The sequence below is a fragment of the Lipotes vexillifer genome, unplaced genomic scaffold (genome assembly GCF_000442215.2).
Source record: "Lipotes vexillifer unplaced genomic scaffold, Lipotes_vexillifer_v1.1 scaffold385, whole genome shotgun sequence".
Lineage (NCBI taxonomy): Eukaryota > Metazoa > Chordata > Mammalia > Artiodactyla > Lipotidae > Lipotes > Lipotes vexillifer.
The window spans coordinates 1,339,220-1,355,895 of record NW_006792323.1 but is presented as its reverse complement, the minus strand read 5'-3'; the positions used below and the strand labels follow the sequence as shown (position 1 = coordinate 1,355,895).

Sequence of the window (16,676 nt, the reverse complement as noted above, 5' to 3'; positions counted from 1 at the left end):
GAAGTTGACTGTATCTTATGAAAATATTACCACATAACTATACTGTTGAAGTTCTTGATTTTTCTTTTTCTTCCTCTCTTTTTTTATTTTTCATTTGCATCATTTCTATAACAAATAAATTCTTGAGAATCTGTATGGTAAGATGCACAGGACACTTACAAGTTGCAACTTAGGCAGACATTTAAAAGGAAATTTTGGCTGCCAGGATTTCTTTTCTTCCATATTTAGGAAGTTATCAGTTAAAAATGGTATCATTTGTTATGTTTTAGGAGAGCTAGTAAGGAGTAATAGATGTTGAATTTTTGATATCTTTAAGCTTTTTTAAAAATCAGAACTGAAAGATTCTGAAAACTAAGGAAGGCCTTTTCTTAAGTACATTCATGGTGAACATGGTTACAATATTTGGTTCTTTTATCTTAATTGTTTTGACCCCATTGATCCAACAATGTGGACTTTAAAAAAAAAAGATAGAACCCCATCATATCAAAGTGATCAAGAAGTGAGCTATAAAACAGCTCTGTAGACCAAATAATGACTCTTGGTGGCAGGTTTTAAGTTTATTACAGATTAGGGACAAAGTAATTCTATGTAACTAGTGCCTTTATTGCTCTCTTTCTAACTCCCTTTTCATTCAGCAGACATTTTTGTGTGAGTATAAGAGTGTCATAGAATTATAACTAAATTTATTTGCTTCTTAATGGTAATCAGATAACAGTTTCTTTTTTCTTAAATACCTCTAAGTCATTTTAACTGCTTCTGCTGGAAAGTTCTTTTATTTCATATAAAATATGTATATAAAACAAAAATTCATAGTCGACTATTCCAAGGAAAAAAGGGTAAAGGTAGTATATTTTTCACCTCTCCTTTCCTATTTTACTTTTGTTTATAAATTATTGATGAGACTCTTGAATCTTTCTCCTGCTTTTAATTAAAATATTTTATACACACATATTTAAAACTGGCAACAGACAACCATTTTGGGACATGTTGCTGATCCTTATATTTTATTATTTATTTATATTTGTTAATTTTAACAATAACATTTTGACTTTTGTGAATATTCTCCTATAAAATCATTCGTTATGTTTTTCCTTTACTACATATATTACAGAATTCATGCTACTTTTATTAAAATAAATTTTATTTCAGAGATGCAATTTTTGCTTAAGTTAGATTTCTAAATTAAGTCATTTTAAAGCAGAATTCAGATGGGGAAAAGTGCTGTTAGGCTGTTTATTTTATTGACCCATTTTTCTCTGCTGTCCATTTTTTATATTCTTAGGGTTTCATTATTAACATTTTTGTATAGCAGATTTTATTTTTCTTTGTGCATGTGTGTACATGAACTCTTTGTGTAAAAGAGAGGTTAAATTTTGATAGTTAATGGGTTAAGTGTAGAGGATACACAGCACAGTTTAGCTCTCATTCCTCTTTTGATAATACTTTGTGACGTGGGAATAAAATTTAAGTAAACAGCCATGGTTGTAAAAACAAAACAAAAAAACAAACAATAAAAGTAGGAATAGATTAGCAAGGAGTGCCATGCAGAATTTGGACAGCAATTCTAGAAAGAATTTGAAGCAACTTCTTACAGGGGAGCTTAAAACCCATTAAATAGTATAACATAATGGTTAGTTGTTATTGAAACAACTTATTTGTTGGCATCTATTTGATTAAAATCAAATAACCGTGGAAAGCACATTAACCAGGGTTCTGTTTCTCTAGCTTACGTATTCTTATTTATTCAGGGTTGAAACTTAAAGCTGTAGCTTTCAAAAAATAATACACACTCATACTGAAATATATGTACATATATGTACACATTTTTAAAAAATCGCCTTCTGTATACTATTTTGTATCTTTCAATTTTTATTTGACATACTGTGGGCAGCCTTCTTTATTAACTTATGTAGATCTACTTAATTCTTTTTAATGTTCCTGAGTATTTTATTATGTCAGTATGTCATCATTGTTTAACCTCTTTCCAGGTAATGAATATTGGATGTTTTCCAGGTTTCTCGTTAGCTTTAATTATTTTGAAACTTTATTTATAGCTTATTCAAGGACAGCATTCTTTTTCTTAATACTAATGTGAAGATTATTGATGGAGCAAAGAATATAGTTACAGAATTCTGAATCACTGTTAGAGAGTATAGAAATAAGTACCAGATCTAGGAAGTGAAATAGATTGAAATTTTGTAATAGGTGACTTTGATAGAAAATTTCAGTTTCATACTCATACAGGCTTATAGAATGTACTTGATATCAAGCCTCATTTTTTGAAACTGTGATGAAGATAACGCATTTACAAAGTGCCGTATTTTAATTATAGTACCACATGTATTAAGTAGGATGAAGAAATTTTAAGGGTTTCATGAGTTTGTTGACTTTTTGTGTCATTCTGAGACGTTTAATATCTGTAATTTTCCATTCATTGTCTTTATTTCCTTCAGAATTCTCTATAGTTTTAAACTCCATGAAGTGTCTTGTTAAAAAAAAAAAAAAAAAAGGTGCTTAATAAGTTACAGGTTTTAAGCCCAAGCTAGGAACTATTTGGAAGTCTAAAAAAGTAATACAATACACGGCCCTTGTTTCTAAGGCCCACTATTTTGACATCTGCATTTAGGACACACAAGGTAAAGTACAGTAGCTAATTTGAAACCATTACATACTTAAATATTCAGCTGTGTATTCTGTAGAGAGTGTTTACCCACAAGTGAGCTAATCTAATTATGTCCTGAACTTAAATATTCAGCTAGCTGTGTATTCTGTAGAGAGTGTTTACCCACAAGTGAGCTAACCTAATTATGTCCTGAGGTCTCCTGTAAATACTTTAGATTTTTTTTGCAAGTTTCAATATAAGGAGGGTTGGGAAACATTGTTTTAGGCTGGGTGTAAAAGGCTTGTGGGAGAACCGAAGTCATAAATTGATCCTTGAAGTTAAGGTAAAATTTGGCCAGACAAAGAGGGAAAAGGTAGTATAGGCAAGGGAAAGACCAATAAACAAAGAAATGGAAGAATTGGGAATGAACATGGACAAGTAATAAAACTGACCTGCAGGAAAATAGGATGCCTGTTGCAGAATAGTGGTAGTTCAGTTTGACTCTGAGTAATGATATGGATAATGGGCCTGGAACATGCAATAGAAGACACTTAAACTACTGATGTGTCCTGGAGCAAACAGTAGTGTGAGGAAAGCTGTGGTATCAGAATATAGTTAAGGGGAGTGGCTAGCTCTGTGTTTTAGCAGTGTTGCAGTAACAGTATTTAAGGTGATGCTAATTTAGACTCCTTATACTGGCATTTGGAATGAAGGAAGGTCGGATACTGCTGAAATGAATCTAATAGGACAAATTAATGTCTTGATGACTAAACGACTTTAGAGAATGATCAGGAGATATGAATAAAAATGATATCAAAATTTGAGTCTCCACGATTCGGAGAGTTGAACCTATATTGTAGAGCGAGGGGAAGAAGATGATGTGTTAAGTTATTTTTTAGTTTCTTTTTCTTAAACCTCTAAAAATTAATTTCCTCCTGGATCTTTGATTTTCATTTTGGCTTTTATAACATTTTTTTGTTGTTGTAATAACTACTTCTAGTAACTCTAGAGAGATTAAGCTATGTATGTGTGAGTGAAACAGTGTGTCTAAGAATAATTGTGAATCAGATTGGCAAATGGTAGCTTTTTAAGGTAATTCTCAGTGAAGCTGTGTTTCTTTGCACGTTTGGCTAAGTGGGTAAAGGCATCGTAATATATACTCCCCTGAAGCAATAAATAGGGTAGGCAAAATTTTCCATCAGGACTATGGCCTACGTCAAGTTGCTGTTAACTGTAGGAACCTCTACTCCATACCTTTTAGGACTAAAATGGATGGCTTTGTGACTGAAAAACCTAAAAGACCTAAAATAGGTAATACTTAACATATTTTAAAACCATTAAGGTTAGTTTATAACAATGCCACAATACGAACAACCCTCTAACATTTAGGCGGAGAATGGAGTACATTTCAGGCTGTTTTTCCTTTTCTGTCTGCCCTGCTCAGCAGTCAGGTAGGAAATAAAAATGGCCATGGCCACTGGCCCTGCAGAGCCCGGGTTCACAGGTGGCTGACTGGCAGGGTGAAGCAGGAAGATCATGGCTAATGTGTATGAAAAGAAAATGAAATTGGTAGCTGGCTTCTTATAAAAGCTTCACTGCTTTTACTACTGAGAAGAGTTTCTTTTCCTGAGAAATTTTGCAGTATTACCTGCAGATCTTAGTGATCCTAATTTGAGTTATGACTCAGGGATAGAAATGTGTGTCCTCAGCAGGTATTTTCTTGGAAGACGAGTGAGTGTCTCCCAATTGGTAATGGCTGGCAAACTCAGGTTTATTCTGGGTTACATTACTTTTGATGTAAATTAATTGATATAGCTTATAACTATTTTAAGCTCTAAACTCTGCTTGTTTATTTTACAGTGAATCTAACATTATAAGCATCTGGAATAATGGGAAAGGCATTCCGGTAGTAGAACACAAAGTAGAGAAAGTTTATGTTCCTGCATTAATTTTTGGACAGCTTTTAACATCCAGTAACTATGACGATGATGAGAAAAAAGTAACAGGTAAAGTCTGATTTAGGCTGATCAGAATTTTTATTGAAAAATATTGCCCTCTCTTATTCTTTCTATATAAAATATTATAGAAAAGGAAATCTGTAGTTTTATTATGAGAAAATCCTTTTCAGAATTAATATATAAAAAACTATCATGTTTAATTGTTTTCTTGGTTATAGTCTGATAGAGACTTAACTCTCGTAGTATGCTGACTTCTGCTAGAACTCCTAGAGCTCTAACCTGGCTATAACGGTTTGGGTTTTGAATTAGAGTCCTGATGAAAATAAGATGTGTATGATTCCTGTTTGTATGTGAATTTATTTTTACATAAGCACCATGTCTTTTGGTATCAATTAAATTGCTTTTAAACTGATTTAAGAGGGTCAAGATTGAAAGTCTAGACTCTATGAATAGAGTTGAAAGCACTTTGACCAAAACCAGATGTTTTTCTACTTATTTACATTTCCTAAGTAGATTGATAATTTTTTTCCAAAACCAAGGCTGTAGGAAGTTATATAGATTAAAATTTTGTAATAGAGAAGTAACTTTGATAGAAGGCTCAGATTTCATACATAGACTTACTGAATTATAGGAGATACAAAGCTTAATGTTTTTGAAGTTGTGATGAAGATAATGAATCGACAAAATGCATATTTCAATTTTACTATATGTGCTAAATCTTAATTGTATTTTTCTTTAAATGAAAAATCTAAATATACTTTGCATTATCATCAATTGATTATTTCAATAAGTGGAAACTGTTGTGCAACAGACCTGCTGTATGGTGGGTGAGTTAACAAAGTTTCTTTAAAATCATTTTCATTAAACCTTTCACATTTAATTGTTTTTACAGGTGGTCGCAATGGTTATGGTGCAAAACTTTGTAATATTTTCAGTACAAAGTTTACAGTAGAAACTGCTTGCAAAGAATACAAACATAGTTTTAAGCAGGTATGATAGAAATGTGCCTAATTCTTTTTTTTTTTTTTTTTTTTTTAATAATCATGTTTGTTGCTTTGCCAAGATAATAGACCTTAGGTAAATTGCAGTGATACCCATATAACGTTTTTTTAAAGCATTAAGCAAGTAATCAGAGTAAAAAGACTTCAGAATGCCTGGGATATTTTACATAAACCTATCTTTCTCCTGTTCCTTTAAAACAAACGCTTTACTTAACAGACTTTTCCTTTAACCTATTTAAACAATAGGGAAAATGTCCTGACCCTCATAGGCAGATTGAAATACATCCGCTTAGCATGTTTGAAAAATTCCTTGTTGATTCATCAGATTTACATTTCAAAATTTTATATTTCACTTTTGTAGACCTTTGAAAATAGTTTGAAATTTTACATAGGCTAAAATAATTTTGTCAGGAAAAGCATCATATCTTTTTATTTTTGTAAAATTCTGTATGGTCATGTTGAAGAATTTGAAAGATGTTTGAACTAACAATGTATAAAGTTGTGCAGTTTATTCTGCTTATTTTCAGCATGAGGTTATAATAGTATTTAAAATTTTTTCATTTATAATATCAGTTTCAAGAATTTGGTTTGTTGTGAAGCTGGAAAACGGATATAGTTGTGGTAAATGAGTGTTATCTCATTAGCTGAGTCTTTATGTATTATCAAATATAGAAGCATTATAGAAACATTTGAATATTTTTTCTTTTACAGATATGGATGAATAATATGATGAAGACTTCTGAAGCCAAAATTAAACATTTTGATGGTGAAGATTACACATGCATAACATTCCAACCAGATCTGTCCAAGTTTAAGATGGAGAAACTTGACAAGGACATTGTGGCTCTCATGACCAGAAGAGCTTACGATTTGGCTGGTTCATGCAAAGGAGTCAAGGTTATGTTTAATGGAAAGAAATTGCCTGTAAGTGTCTTCTAAAATAGTTAATGCTTTGTTAATTCGTACACAGCTTATATTAGATCTTGCTTTTCAAATCTAATCTGTTAATCTCTTTTGACCAGTGTGTTTAGATGATTCACATTTAAAGTGATTATTGATAACATTTGGATTAAAATTTACCATCTTGCTATTTATTCATTGTATTTGTTCTTTGTTTCTTATTTCCCTGTATCCTGCCTTCTCTGGTTTTAATTGAGCTTTTTGTTTTATGATTCCATTTTATCTCTATTTACTTGTTATTATACCTGTCTTTAAAATGTTTTTAGTGGTTGCCCTAGGGTTTATAATACACAGGTGTAAATGATTTGAGTCCACCTTCAAATAATTTATCACTTCATGTGTAGTGAAAGGACTTTACTTTTTCATGGAAAGGCATTTTATTTTAAATATAGAAGTGTGTACACGTCAATCCCAAACTCCCTAACTATCCCTCCCTCCACCTTTCCCCCACCTTCGTTCTCTAAGTCTGTGAGTCTGTTTCTGTTTTGTAAATATGTTCGTTTGTATCATCTTTTTAGATTCCACATATAAGTGATATCATATGATATTTGTCTTTCTCTGTCTGACTTCACTTTTATGATAATCTCTAGGGCCATCCACTTTGCTGCAAATGGCATTATTTCATTATTTCTTATGGCTGAGTAGTATTCTATTGTATACATGTACCACATCTTCTTTATCCATTCACCTGTTGATGGACTTGTTTCCATGTCTTGCCGTTGTGAATAGTGCTGCTGTGAACGTAGGGGTGTGTGTATCCCATGTGTAGTGGAAGGACTTCATAACAGTACATCATACATTTCACTTTTACATGTGCTATAAACAACAGAAGAAGAAAGAAAATGAGGTGGAAGAAATATTTGAAGAAATGATGGCAGAAATGTTTCCACAACTAGTGATGATGTTGTTAATGCTTTAAGCAGTCAGTTATCTTTTAGAGTAATTAAAAATACAATAAAGAATTATATTTTACCTTCATTTATTCCATTTCCAGTGCTGTTAATTTCGTGGTGTGGATCTAAGTTTTTGATCTTAATCATATTCCTTCTGCTTGGAGATTTTCCTTTAATATTTGTTTTCTGTAGAATAGGTCTGCTGGCAGTAGATTCCCTCAGTTTATGTTTGTCTGAGAGAGTCCTTCTTTTCCTTCACTCCAAAGGATACAGAGTTTCACTGAATGTAGAATTATGGGTTGATAGTTTAATTTTTTCAATACTTTGAAAATGTCACTCCGTTGTCTTCTTGCTTGCATGGTTTCTACTGTAGTTCATATCCTTCCTCCTCGGCTGGTAAAGTGTTTGTTTTTCCTCTGGCTGCCTTGAAGACTTTCTGTTTGTCTTTGGTTTTTGAGTATGCTATGCTAAATTATATATATGGGTTTTTTGGTTGGTTGGTTGGTTTTTTTGGTGGTGTTTTTTGGTTTTCTTGGTACTCTGTTTGGTGTTTTCTGAGCTTCTTGGATCTATTGTTTGGTGTCTGTCACTAATTTTGGAAAATTTTTGGCTGTTCCTTCTTCAAATATTTCTTACATGCTTTTCTTTCTTTTCCTTTTGGTGTTCCAATTATGCATATATTGTAGGGTCCCAAGCTCTTGGACGTTTTGCTCTGCTTTATTCACTCTTTTCTCTTTGTGTTTTAGTTTGTTTAATTTCTATTGCTGTATTTTCAAGTTCGTTGATCTCTTTCCTCTACTGTTTCAAGTCTTTTGCTGAGCCTGCCAAAGGCATTCTTCTTGTCTTCTACTGTGTTTGATTTCTAGGATTTCCAATTGATTCATTCTTAAAGCTTCTATGTCTGCTGAAGTTACATATTGTCTGCCTTTTCCACTAGAGATGAACAGATTAGCCATAGTTATTTTAAATGTCTTATCTGATAGTTAAAACATCCGTGACAAATCGAAGTCTGGCTCTGATGATTGCTTTGTCTTTTCAGACTGTTTTTTCTTGCCTTTTGGCATGCCTTGTAAGATTCTGCTGAAAATCAGCTATGTTGTATAGGGTAATAGATATGGAGTACCTAGGCTTTAGTGTGAGGGTTTATGTTAATCTGGACAGAGACTGGGCTGTGTCTGCAGTCTGTTGTTGCTGTGGGCACCAGGTACTTCAGATTGTTTTTGTCCCTTCTTTTCGCTTTGGGCCTTCCCTTGGAGCTGCCCCTCAAGGAGGGTCTGTCTCGTGTAGCTCTCCCAGCTGAGAACCACTGTTGTTATCGGAGGCCTGCTAGCCTGGTTGTAGGTTGTGGAGACGCCCACGTCTGACTAAGTCTCCGGCTTCAGAGCACACAGTGAGCCCGTGTCTCAGGGGTCTGGCATTCGCAAGGGTGTCTGCCCCTCCGCTGGAGGTGGGGATTGTCCCTTTGTCGTCTGTTCTCTTGCCCCAGTTGCAGCAGGTAACCGCCAGTGTTCTCATTCAGTATCCTTTAGGCTCCCTGCCCTGCAGATGAGATGGGGGTGAGGTGGGGTGGCCCGGGGCAGAATTGCTTCATCCCAGCTGCAGTGCCCTTTTCCCCTGTGGATGAGGGGGTTCTGCTGCTGCTGCTGCTTGTTTTTCTTTTTGATAAGGGAGATGGGTCTGGGTGGGATTCCCAGGGGCTGCTCTTCTCCCCCAGCTGGCCCCACGGGGGGAACTTCTTCTAGATTCCTCTGATCTGCCCTGTGAAAACCTGCTCCACGGTTCCTGGAAAAGAGCAGGAACCCTTTGACCACAGCCCTCAAGTTCCTCACACGCTCACGCCGGTCCACACGTGTCCGGTAGCAGTTCGTCAGAAGCTCTGGCTTGAGGCTCCTATGGGCTTACATAACCAAGTAGCTTCTGTCCCAGTTAAGCAAAAGGCTTAGGTTCCGTGTCTCCCTACAGACACCTGTCTCTCTCCAGACTGAGGATGGCCAGCTGTCCTGTGATCTCAAGCTTTTGAAGATACATAAAACATTTGTCACCTGACCAGCTGTTTTCTTGTAAAGGGAGAAGAAAACTCCTCCTCCTTTGTCCTCTGCATGTCCACTCAAACTGGAGGTCTGCTTGGTCATTTTAAAAATGTAAACTTCTGAAAAGTTTTATAATAATTTACCTGTCCAGCTGTCCCTTCATAACCTCTCTTTGTCAAGTACATACGGAAATGAATTCCCTTTCAAAGGGCAGAAATCAAGGAGTAGAATAAGGTTGGGATCTGCAGATTGAGAGGTGTTGTGAATGAGGGGAAATGAGAGCATGAGTACCTGTTGGCATTCACCTAGTTCAGCTGCCAGTAGGAGAGAAATTGTTTCTTGTTCTTGTTTTCCAAATTATTAGGTAAATGGATTTCGCAGTTATGTGGATCTTTATGTGAAAGACAAGTTGGATGAAACTGGAGTGGCCCTAAAAGTTATTCATGAACTTGCAAATGAAAGATGGGATGTTTGTCTCACACTGAGTGAAAAAGGATTCCAGCAAATCAGCTTTGTAAATAGCATTGCAACAACAAAAGTAAGTACCCTAATTCTTTGTTTCCAAGTCAGTGGTAGAACAGTGCTTCATTAAATACAATAAAATAAACAACAAAAACAAAAACAAAAAATACCCAAACCTGCTTTTGTGAAATCACAATTGACTTAGGAAAAGGAAAGCTTATTTTCTATGAAATAGCTGTCTTACAGTTTAAATATCCATTGAGAAATAAGTTTATATGATTAGTGTTTATAATTGAATACATTTATATTTTATGACATTTAGAATGATATTCTGTGTTCTCAGAGTTTTGAGTGTAAAAGAACAAATAATAGGGGATGAGTCTGTTTTGGTGTCAGATTGTGAAATGTGTTATCTGCCATTCTGAGGAGTTTGAACCCTTTTCTGTAGGCTTTTAAATTTCCAAATCAAATGAAATTCTTCTCATCTATAAGCATTTATCCAATGACCATAGTAAAATATTAGGCACTACAAGTGTGTATTTTAGAATAAGCTAAAGCAGTGATCTGTCACTTTGTCACTCTTGTTCAAGTTTGAACTTATTTTTTTATTGTTTTCTATTTTTTTTATAATCTAGCATCACTTTCTCTAGTCAACAGAAATCTGTATCAGATATGATTGCATTTTGTTATGTGTAACAGAAACCTAGTATACAGTGGTTTGTAAACATGTAAAGGTTTTATTCTTCCTCGTATGACTGGAGACTGATGGTAGGCAGTATTAGTCTGGTTCGGTGACTCCAGAGTGTCATCAGGGACGTACTCTCTTCCTGGCTTTCTCTTCTGCCACCCTTAGCATTTGGCTTTCGTTCTCATGCTGCACCCTTCCAAGTTCTAGGGAGAGAGAATGAGTTTGGGCAAATGTATATGCCAACTAGAGCCTCTCCCCTTTGATCAAGAATGCAATAGTTTTGGGGGTTCCCTGGTGGTGCAGCAGTTGAGAGTCTGCCTGCCAGTGCAGGGGACACGTGTTCGTGCCCCGGTCTGGGAGGGTCCCACATGCCACGCAGAGTGGCTGGGCCCGTGAGCCATGGCCACTGAGCCTGCGCGTCCGGAGCCTGTGCTCTGCAGTGGGAGTGGCCAAAACAGGGAGAGGGCTGGGTACCCCAAAAAAAAAAAAAAAAAAAAAAAAAGAATGCAATAGTTTTTCTGGAAGCCCCATCCAGTAGACCTCTGCTAGCATCTCTGGCTAGAACTGGGTCAAGTGGCTACCTCTAGCTGCGAGGGAGTCTAGATTGGTGAATATTTTTAATTGGGTATGTTGCCAGTTAAAAACAAACAAATTGGGGTTTGTCAGTAAGGTAAAAGGAGAGAATGGATATTGAATGGACAACTGTCAATGGCTGCCACGGTCCCTAAGTGTCAGTCTTGTGAGTGTCACTGCCACCACCAGGCCAGTGTTCATTCTCACTTCCATGTTTCTTTTTTTTGCGGTACGCGGGCCTCTCACTGTTGTGGCCTCTCCCGTTGTGGAGCACAGGCTCCGGACGCGCAGGCTCAGCGGCCATGGCTCACGGGCCCGGCCGCTCTGCAGCATGTGGGATCTTCCCGGACCGGGGCACGAACCTGTGTCCCCTGCATCGGCAGGTGGACTCTCAACCACTGTGCCACCAGGGAAGCCCTCCATGTTTCTTTTTATTCGATTGCTTTCACTTTGTATGGAGTCTTATGGAGTTGCTAATTGGCTCTATGGCCAAGAAGACTTTATTTTTTAAATCCGAACTCTGGCATTCTGAGACTCATCTTAACTCTTTGGAAAATAGGGTTAATAATATAGTCATACTGAATTCACAAAGTTGTGGTGAAGATTAAACGCTCATTCCAGAAAAAAATGAATATGTAACTATTTTGCTACCTTAACTATAGATTTTGGATTCTCTTTTTTTTCCGTCTTTAGGGTGGACGGCATGTGGATTATGTAGTAGACCAAGTTGTTGGTAAGCTGATTGAAGTAGTGAAGAAAAAGAACAAAGCTGGTGTGTCAGTGAAACCATTTCAAGTAAGTGATGTTTTATATATTCTGTTGAATTATTCAATAATATCGGTTCTGATATTGACCTTTTTTGTATGTTTTCAACAGGTAAAAAACCATATATGGGTTTTTATTAACTGCCTTATCGAAAATCCAAGTTTTGATTCTCAGACTAAGGAAAACATGACTTTGCAGCCCAAAAGTTTTGGATCCAAATGCCAACTGTCAGAAAAGTTTTTTAAAGCAGTGAGTAAAATCTGTATTATTTTTCAGTGTTTTTTGTTTTGTTTTGTTTTTTTTATTGAGAGTTGATTAAGTAGTTTTCTTGATTTATTCTAATTCTAAATCATTCTAATTATTTGGATTAGTCTCTTTCTTATATTAATTGTGGGTACAGGCATACTTATACTAAAAACTGATATGATTCTGAAAACTTCAAAGGGTAGATAGACACTGTTTCATAAAGCAATCAATTATTTTGCCAAGCATTAAAGTGGGGACTCATGTAACTAATTGTGGTTTTAGCTTCGCATTGTCCTTTATAAAGACAGATTTGCCTCTAAAAAGTGTACAGGTCCTTATAGGACTCCTGATTTCATCCTTTCTACTTATTTCAAATTCATATACTGATTTTTACCTTTATGTAGTTTAAAAAAAATTTTTTTGGTAACATAGGCATAACATAAAATTTACCATATTGTACATATTTTAAAATTTCATTTTACTTTGTGCATATTTGTTTAGGCTGCCTTAACTTTTCTGAAACAAGGTGAGAGTATAAATAAATAATAAATCTTCTATTTATAACTGAGCCTTGTGGCTGCTAGTTATTTCTCATAGCCTCTTATGTATCAGCAAGATTTGCCTCAGTTCTCTTGTTCATCAGGACCATCAAACATATATTAAATGATCGTATCTAAAGTGCTTTTAAATATGTTTGCCCTGGGAATGTAAAGATGAATAAATTACAGCCCCTCCTCTTTGGAAGTTTATAGGTTTTTGGAGGAGTATCATGTAATTGCAGTAGAAATATTTTTATCAAATTCTGGTATTGGAATTTCAAAGGTAGGGTCTTACAAACAAAAAGAAAAGTTGGCTTCCCTGGTGGTGCAGTGGTTGAGAGTCTGCCTGCCGATGCAGGGGACACGGGGTCGTGCCCCGGTCCGGGAAGATCCCACATGCCGCAGAGCGGCTGGCCCCGTGAGCCATGGCCGCTGAGCCTGCGCGTCCGGAGCCTGTGCTCCGCAGCGGGAGAACCGGACCAGCTAGGCCCGTGAGCCACGGCTGCTGAGCCTGCACATCCAGAGCTTGTGCTCCGCAACGGGAGAGGCCACAACACTGAGAGTCCCGCGGACCGCCAAAAAAAAAAAAAAAAAAAGGTTGTTTTTTAGGTTTTAGTTAAAGGCCTATAGAATAGTACTGTTGGGTCTAATCATAATGAATTCTGAATACAGATGACCCAGTGTTAATGATAGCCCAAATTTCTGCCCTCATCAACAGTTGTAATTTGATTTTAGATTTTACACATTTTCATTTTTTGGCAGAGAAAGTTTAGATTTGACAACATATAGTTCACTTGTTTTTATATCTGAAACATTCCAGAAAACTATTTCATACACCTAAAATCAAACTACCCAGGTTGATGAAAAATAAATAACTCCAACTTTTGTTTGGAGATGCTTTACTTTTTCTTGTGGAGAGGTTGGGGGGAGGTTTGACATCTTGTCACCCATTAATTCACTGCAGAATGACACATATGTAATGTTGAAATCCTTAGTACCGAACTTTTAAAAAATAAGGACTATTCATAAGGTTTTTTTTGTTTTGTTTTTGTTTTTTTGGCCACTTCATGAGGTACATGGGATCTTAGTTCTCCGACCAGGGATTGAACCCGTGCTCCCTGCAGTGGAAGCACAGAGTCCTAACCACTGGACCACCAGGGAATTTCCCATAAGATCTTGAGTTTATCCTAATATTCCCTTCATGTTAATATTTCTTTGTTGTAGGGAATTCAAGATTAACATTTTTGTGTTGAGGGACATCAAAAATGTCAGTGTCTAAAATTTCCCAGGTAGTAAATTCAAAGGTGGATCAGCTTTTACTGTGTTAATTTTCACAAAACTAACTTGTAACAAAAGCTATGCATATTTCTTATGGAGTTTATTGTAATAGAACTTTTTTCATATGTAGTAAGGTCGGCCTTTTTTTCATGTGTTTACATTTCAGTACAATAGGTCATTGTGAATAGCTGCCTGAGTTAGTTTTACTGTAGTTAGAATAATATTTACCAGCATATATCACAATTATTATCATCACTACTATTGTTTTGCCTTATAACTGCACAGATTCCAAGTATTACACTAATTTTCGCTAAGTGTATAAACTTCTGGCTTGCTTGTATATTATTACTCTTTGATTTTTAGGCCTCTAACTGTGGCATTGTGGAAAGTATCCTGAACTGGGTGAAATTTAAGGCTCAGACGCAGCTGAACAAGAAGTGTTCATCAGTAAAGTACAGTAAAATCAAAGGTATTCCCAAACTGGACGATGCTAATGATGCTGGTAAGGTTCAGATTTGTTTTTAGATTTTAAGTTTGTGTTTATTCAGTTAGAGACTGTTTTAACTTTCCACATATAGAGCATAGGGTTCTAAGTTCAGAGTATGGTTTTACTTCACTAAAATTGCCATATGTACTACAGATTACTAATTTTGGGGGGGCCGGAGTTCCATAAAATGTGCTTAATTTTTAAGTTACCCTGAGCATGGTGTAAGATGCTCTTACAGCGCTCCGTGGTCACTGTGATCATCAGTCTCTCGGCTCCGCACTGTCATGGGCGGACTCGAGAACTTTGGAATGTGTGTCCTCTGCCCCCAGGTGGCAGGCACTCCCTGGAGTGCACGCTGATACTGACGGAAGGGGACTCTGCTAAGTCGCTGGCCGTGTCCGGACTGGGCGTGATTGGGAGGGACAGGTACGGGGTCTTCCCCCTCAGGGGCAAGATCCTCAACGTGCGGGAGGCCTCTCACAAGCAGGTGCGTATCTGCGCCCGTGCCCGCGGCACTTGAGTGCCTCGCTAGCACTGTGAGCTTTATGCGTCCCTGCGACTCACCTTTGGTCTCTGGAGACACTCTAAAACACTTCTATCCTTTTCATGTTTGCACAGATCATGGAGAATGCAGAAATAAACAATATCATTAAGATAGTTGGTCTACAATACAAGAAAAGTTATGATGATGCAGAATCGCTGAAAACTTTACGCTATGGGAAGATTATGATTATGACTGATCAGGTTAGTTTAAAAGTTGCCACATATTAAAACATATCTTTTTCAGAATGTCCTTTTGATATTTGTTTCATGAGATTTGTCCCAAGATGGTAGACACGGAAGTGATTGTATTTACATCTGGGGGAAGATATTGTTTAATGGCACAGTTTGTGTGAAGCACATTCTACATTATCTAATTTATGGTAACCACCTCTTTGGTTAGGTATTTAAAAACTATTTTTAAATGCGACAAGTATGGGAAGAGTAGAACACACTGTAGTATTATGGGGTTGAAGCCCACCTATCTATAAGCAGGAAGGAAATGGTGAAATTTACAAGAAAGGTTAATCAGTAGGATAATGGCTAATATTGGTATATGATGGCATAATTTGGCATGCACAAAAACATTGGAGGACCTGAATAGTGAAAAGGCAGTAATTAGGAAAGAAGTAGAAAATTGAAAAGGAAGAATTCCACATGCATCCAACTGCTTGTCTCTTACATCCTCTAATTGAAAGGATTTCTAGAGAAAATATTCAATGAGCAGCTGCTGTATAGTTTTAAGCAGAAATTTATCAGTTTTTACGTTAAGAGAAGACTTGTGAATACCTGTACTCCATGGATTTCTGCTTCCAGTGAAGCAGCATTATAACTCTGTTTCATTAATTGCCATCTTTAAATCATTCCTTTAGTGAAATCTGGGCAAACTATAAAAAATAAAGGTAGCGTATTTAATGACAGAAAGATTTAGTCTGTCACTTAGCTATATTCTTCATTTGAATTTTAAGAAAAAAATTCTTTACTGTGATCATCCAAAGAATGTCTTGTAAAGCACAGTTGTAAAATTTGAATGGAATTTTGCCTCATTGCTGCATTCATACATCTAAAAATTTGGTGTTGTAAGTAATTATATTTCATAAATTATTATAGCACTCTTTACTAACATTTATTTAGGATCAAGATGGTTCTCACATAAAAGGCCTGCTTATTAATTTCATCCATCACAATTGGCCATCACTTTTGAAGCATGGTTTTCTTGAAGAGTTCATTACTCCTATTGTAAAGGTACTATTTACATTAATATATTTTTATACTGTTGTCTTAAACAGTAGCAGAAAATCTAATTTTTTTTTTTAATTATTCATTTAAGGCTAGCAAAAATAAGCAGGAACTTTCCTTCTATAGTATTCCTGAATTTGATGAGTGGAAAAAACATATAGAAAACCAGAAAGCCTGGAAAATAAAATACTACAAAGGTTTGTATTCTAAAACACTTAAATTTTGTGAAGTTACTACTGACGTAAATTTATTTTTGTGAGAGCATTGTAAAATACTTTGAAAGTTTTTCTCTTTTAGCTTTCAGAAACAGCTATGGCTGATTTTTAAAGAATTGTTAGGGGGCTTCCCTGGTGGCACAGTGGTTGAGAGTCTGCCTGCCATTGCAGGGGACACGGGTTTGTGCCCTGTCCGGGAA

The 16,676-nt window shown here is 36.1% G+C and overlaps 1 protein-coding gene across 1 annotated transcript in view; it reads left to right on the top strand.

Annotated features, from left to right (window-relative positions):
• The window catches only part of TOP2B (DNA topoisomerase II beta), a 66,723-nt gene that overhangs the window by 23,631 nt on the left and 26,416 nt on the right, over positions 1 to 16,676 (top strand). The window contains exons 5-15 of the mRNA XM_007465488.1: positions 4,463 to 4,608; positions 5,453 to 5,550; positions 6,273 to 6,485; positions 9,809 to 9,982; positions 11,861 to 11,962; positions 12,044 to 12,181; positions 14,359 to 14,497; positions 14,812 to 14,969; positions 15,101 to 15,226; positions 16,157 to 16,267; positions 16,353 to 16,458. Coding sequence (XP_007465550.1) covers positions 4,463 to 4,608; positions 5,453 to 5,550; positions 6,273 to 6,485; positions 9,809 to 9,982; positions 11,861 to 11,962; positions 12,044 to 12,181; positions 14,359 to 14,497; positions 14,812 to 14,969; positions 15,101 to 15,226; positions 16,157 to 16,267; positions 16,353 to 16,458 — 1,511 coding nt within the window. The remainder of the gene's footprint in view (positions 1 to 4,462; positions 4,609 to 5,452; positions 5,551 to 6,272; positions 6,486 to 9,808; positions 9,983 to 11,860; positions 11,963 to 12,043; positions 12,182 to 14,358; positions 14,498 to 14,811; positions 14,970 to 15,100; positions 15,227 to 16,156; positions 16,268 to 16,352; positions 16,459 to 16,676) is intronic.